Source organism: Saccoglossus kowalevskii, chromosome 7 (genome assembly GCF_978046115.1).
Source record: "Saccoglossus kowalevskii chromosome 7, keSacKowa6.1, whole genome shotgun sequence".
In the NCBI taxonomy this organism is placed as follows: Eukaryota; Metazoa; Hemichordata; class Enteropneusta; family Harrimaniidae; genus Saccoglossus; species Saccoglossus kowalevskii.
In genome coordinates, this window is record NC_140647.1 from 19,328,164 (window position 1) to 19,333,948 (window position 5,785).

The 5,785-nt window shown below is 37.1% G+C and overlaps 1 protein-coding gene across 1 annotated transcript; it reads right to left on the reverse strand.

Moving 5' to 3' along the window:
• Nucleotides 1-1,898: 1,898 nt before the first annotated feature.
• On the reverse strand, nucleotides 1,899-5,401 carry LOC144348033 (uncharacterized). Its single transcript, XM_078007535.1, has 6 exons — nucleotides 5,261-5,401; nucleotides 4,573-4,831; nucleotides 4,251-4,284; nucleotides 3,698-3,859; nucleotides 2,674-2,841; nucleotides 1,899-2,105 (listed from the first exon to the last, which is right to left on the reverse strand). Exons 1-6 carry the CDS (start codon nucleotides 5,310-5,312, stop codon nucleotides 1,914-1,916), a joined length of 867 nt encoding a protein of 288 aa, XP_077863661.1. The 5' UTR covers nucleotides 5,313-5,401; the 3' UTR covers nucleotides 1,899-1,913.
• Nucleotides 5,402-5,785: the final 384 nt, after the last annotated feature.

The window sequence follows — 5,785 nt, forward strand, 5'->3', positions numbered from 1 at the left end:
GATCTGTTGTCTTGGTGATTGACTGTTCACATGTATGTAGATTTCACAAATTGGTTTATTGGTGTTTGTACTTATATTGTAGGTGAGGGGGGGGACTCGTTTATGGCTAGATATTACCCCTAACCCAATAACTTTTATTTGTTTTAAAGCTCTTGTAATAACAGTGGCGGATCTAGAGGGGTTCTTGGGATCCGGACCCCCCCCCCCCCCGGACCCCCATTGAAAATGTATTCAATTTGTTTTTGTATAATATAAAAAAATCATTAACTTAGTCTGGCAATTTTAAACTTTGGACCCCCCACCCCCACCCCATGAAAAAATCCTGTATCAGCCCCTGAATAATCACAAATACAGACCTGTATGATCTTATGTAAACACATAAATGTGGATTTTCATTAAAAAAAGATGTAATCAACCCAGAGATATGTGAGAAATCTTGTATACCCAGTACTAGTATACTGTCCAAGCACTTGTTCAAACAAATTCTGCCAATACACTACTTTCTGTCTTTCTGTTTTGGATTTACAGCCGAATCCCCAAAAAAATTAACAGGAGAAAAATAATAGAACAAAAACAATATACACTTTTTATAAAAGTGTTATTTCGCGATCAAAATTCAGGATAGTCGTAAATGAGTCGGGTGATAATAAACACTTGAGCTAACTGTGGTGGCGCTAGCACCTTCACCAAACCTATTTGAATTGTTCGCACCAGACGTTTCAGAGACCAAATAATTGTTGATTTATTTATGTTAAATGGTTTCAAAAACGTGTCCAATGTAAATAACGTTTTAAAGTGATGTTTGAATATTTCGTACAATTTAAAATGCATACAAATGACGTCAATCAAACTTATACAGCTAGCCTGCTGTGCTGGTTCATTTTTGTTTCCCAATTCATTCCCAAGACAGTGTCGCTTGTTGGCAAAATGTCCCGAGTCGCAAAGACACTAGAGCAATTATTAACCATATCTGGTCTAACCATTTTTTTACACGCTCATTCCAACTTGAAGAATCCAGAATATACGACCAAGATTTATCTGCTGGGAACATGCTGTCACACTACTTTAGAGGCACGTGACTTTGTCATATTTTTTTATTGTGCCATAATATATTCAAAGATATCCTCGGGGCGGACATCCGGGCATTTTCTACCGCCTGGCAACCTTCGCGGTGAAAACAAAGACCAAAAACTCACAGAAAACGGTACTTTGCGATGGTTGTTGAGAGTCCCCTGAACAGTGTAACAAGATTAGCCCTACGTGTGTAACATATATGAATTTGGTTTCTCAGGATTACTTCAAAGTTGAGTTTGTGTTGTTTTCTCGAGTTTTCACCGGCTCCACCGGCGTTCCACAGCAGCGAGCACAAAGCCCATAGAAATACGTGGTACAGTGGTGCGTGTCTTAGCAACGTAGAACGTCCGTGACGTAGCTCCGCCCCCGAGGATAGAACAACTTACTTTGTGGGATTGCAGCATATAGAATAGAATATGCTTTGTTTCTACCGTAAAAAAAAGATGTCACATTTCTTTTTAGGTCCAAGGTCAGTAAAGTTTTATAAAATTATTGAAAATAAAACAAAAAGATAATATATGCATTTATATTTGAGTTGCATTTCTTTTATAGCAAATGCAGTAACAGAAATTACATTTTCTTCCATGATGTATAATAGATGTATCGAAGCCAGCTGGGATTAGGCAGGGAGTTAAAGAAACCGACACCTTATTTGGGATATAGGTAAAGGCATCTGTTGTCTTCACTAGCCTAATTAAACAGACTTGTCGAGAGTTGTTGCCCGCAAAACCAGCAAAAAGTTAGTACTATTGTTATAGTTATAGCTAATACAACTCCAATTAAGTGTTTAGTCTATTTTGAGGAAAAAACACAACGCAATGAAATATTATAAAAGACCATTATTTTATTGTTTCTTTATTAAATAGTTCAATCTCGTCGTCACTGTTATCATCTGAACTGCTGCTATACTGAGAAGCTCCAATGGACATTTTACGCTGTCTGTTGATTGATACGCGGAAATCGTCACCTGAATTTGATTTGTCTTCTGCCTCGGCAATTCGAACTTTCTTTTTATTCTTGACTTTTTTACCCTATAAGAAAAAAAGGACATTTACAGATTTCTACTATGTTAAACTTTTTTATGGATAATTATACAATCAATAAGTAGTGAGAATCTGCGAAGTGTTTGACTCGCTATACACCACTGCACTAACGTCTAGCTGCGGTGCTAGTAATTTCTCATTACTTTCAGTTATTGGAGCTTTGATACATACGAAAACGACTCCATTACAAATTCTAGGCAGATGTTATAATCCTATTCATATGTCTCTGTACCCCAGGCGATGGAGGTTGTAATGTTGTTTGTGTAGCATTATCCTACCGGGCGAGTGGAACATTACAACCTCCAGCGTCTGGGGTAATGTCTCTGCTGTTCCATTAATGTGAACATTACCATGCCAATTTCTACCAGATTGCATGCAGTGAAAAATGTTCAGTTTCAGACGCCAATATTGTTGTGAACTGGAATACACTAATGACAATTATGTGGGTTTTTTGACGTTTGGCAATAATGAACGATTTCGCCTTCACCATTCAACGTCTACTATCTACGTCAAAATTACGTCACAGAAAAAATGCATAATAAGATAAAGTACGTACAGGTTCAAGTTCTTCGTGTAATTTCTTAAATTCCAATCTTTCTCGTAACTTTTCCTCTCTCATTCTAGACAAGTTCTTGCGTTGACTTAGTTTACAAATTATTTTGGAGAAGCAATCACAATATTTAGATTGGCCTGCATCTATGCTTTCCTCTGCATCTAAAGAATGCTGAGAACAAACAAACAAAAAACAAAAGAAAGTGTTTTTCACGTTATATTCTATACTAGTACATCAACTTCAAGTACGGATCATATCCTCGGATTTCGGAAACTCAACAAACACACTGGATGTTCAGACCAAAGTAGCAGGACAATAACCTTTCAGCCTTATACGTCATTTTGACGTCACAGAAGCGTTCCGCCACTAGAGGGCGCGATTTATAAGAATTTCGTGTATTTATATACACGGTTGTATACGTTGCACACCGGACACGCGCTGCCAACAGTGTTGCAATGTCACCAGAGCATAAACAATGGTCAGTTTTAATGGTAAAACTTGAACTATAGATTCAGCGTTCGTCAAACATTTCAAAACGATTTACACAAGCAGTATGGCAATATTCTGCGAAGAACAACACCCTGCGTTGTATGTGCACTGTAACTAACTACTAGTACTTAGGAAACTGTAATCTGACCACTTTTTTGTTTTAGTTCAAATTGGTAATGTAACTTATTCACTCAGGGGTCACCACATGTGCTAAGTCTGCACATGCTGTTTTATTGTTGTTGCAATGGATGTCACATCGCACAATAACATTTTTAATAAGCATTGTTCTTTTTACTCAGTTGTATATGTTCATGATATCGAACAAGGCGCGTTGCGACAATTGTAAAACCTAGAACTGAAAGCGCGGCAGTCGTCGCGCCGCGTCCTGTTCGATACGGGACTCATAGCGACGTATACAACGCGTGTGAAACACATTGTTTATTTACATGAAATTCGAACACGCGCTGCGCGACGACTACCGCGCTTGAACCACCCATGATTGGCCGCAGAAAAACAAATGAAAATAATGACTAATTACCTTGTTTCGATAGAAACAGAGACAGATGAAAAATACAGCTAATATAACAGAAGGTGCACCTAAAGCAATGTATAACTTGAGTCGTTTTATCAACTGATTACTATGGTGATGATGATGGGGATGGGTGTTCGTTTGCAACGCTAGCAACTCATCCGGTGATATCTGCAAAATAGAATTAGCAATAATTTGGTGAACAAAACATTTTCAACCACACACGTATTGTAACTTTTTTCATTTCACGTATTGTGACAGTGTGTTTCAATTTATCGCTCATTTTACAAATGCTCGCAATTGCGAGTTGTCGATGACGACGATCGATACAAGACCATACTCGTATTCGTAAAGTAAGAAAACAAACATCCGAAGAACATCATTCAGAAAAGTCGCTTCAGGTTAAAAATAAATTTGGCAGATGTAGTATTGTGCACTGGGTATTGTGAAGACAACTTTACTGGCTTCTACGGTTATATCATTACTCACTCTGCGTACCACATTGTCTAAAACGTTGCAATAATATAATCATATTTACAAAAAGATAAATAAATATTCTTACCATAATGTGAGTTTTATTCATATTAGCTATATCACTGTAAGAAGATTGTAACACATGTAGTTAATACCAGTACGGTAACATTAATATACTCAAAATATTCATTTTAATGAATACTGAAAACTTCGTTGAATGTATTCGCGTTATGATTCTAGAGGCACAAGGAAAGCATATATTTCAATTACAAGCATTCACGTACACGCATGGCCCCATTGTCTTTGTGTGTGTGTGTGTGTGTGTGTGTGTGTGTGTATTGAATAACGATACTCATTATTATTAAAGAATTTGCATTTAGAACTCAAACTAATAGGTAGTATGCATTTACCTTCCGTTTCCCGGAAAATGCTTATGCAGAAAAGTCTTCATCCGAGATTCGAATACACGGCGGAAGAAATTTCTTTTGTTTTTATCTGGTAATTGCTTTATTCGTTGTCTAACATTGGTGTCATATTTAGCGATTTCGAGTTCACCCTGATTACTGTTAATACGGTATCCATGTATGTTGCCATTTATTAATCTAGGTGGCGCTAATTCTCGTAGTGTGATGAGCGTATCGCTAACATAACCCACGCCATAAAATGTACCTGCAATAAACGGAACAAGATACATATAAATCAATTCCATAAAAGACGAGAACTATTATCAGAGGGTGATTTAATCCCATCAGTGGCTGCAAATTTATGAGACTCCTCCAACTATTATATCTATGCCGAAACATATTGTGCATGTTGTTTGCGACGTCAAAGATTCGATTTGCGCATGTCCATCTATTCACTGTAATTCCACGTACATTACACGCTATTTCGAGCCGTCATTTTTTTGGGAGGGTTACTGTGACGTAGTGAGGTACACATCTGCTTACTGTGACAAAGCGCATTTGTAGTGGCTGTGAGTTTGTGTTGCGTGTTTATATGTTCGGTAACGTGCCTGTAATTGATATACGCTAATTACAGAATTGCTTGTAAAATATTTATAATCGTATATAATCTGTCATATATGTCTCAATTTCTTACCACACAGCTGTACTAGGTCAGAATCACATATTACCATATCTACGATGTCCATAATCTCGATACCACTGGATTCGATTTGGAACTTCAAATGTAGCCATTCACACGTACATGGAAATACATTTCCAGCCAAATAACTGCAGCGAAAATGACGCACAAATCAATGAGTGTGCAGCTGTGGTTGCGGGCATACATGCGAACAATGTAACTATTGCATGTATACTATTGATGCCGAGGTTACAATACTCACAAAATAATCACCATTTCCTCGACAAAGTGGCTAGTCATCCCCTCCCCCAACTTGATAAGTTAATATTCTTATATTTATATTACAATTTTCTTGAGAAAAAAAATCAGGGTATATCATTTATTAGTAGACTTCTACCTTTATGTGGTTCCCGTGGTTAATACTTACATTTTTTGTAATGTTTTGGGCAGTGGAAATATTGCCATATTTGGTTTCAGATTAGTATGGGTTAGGGATCTGAAAATGTAAAATTAATAATTTAAGCAATTTCAACATCAGTC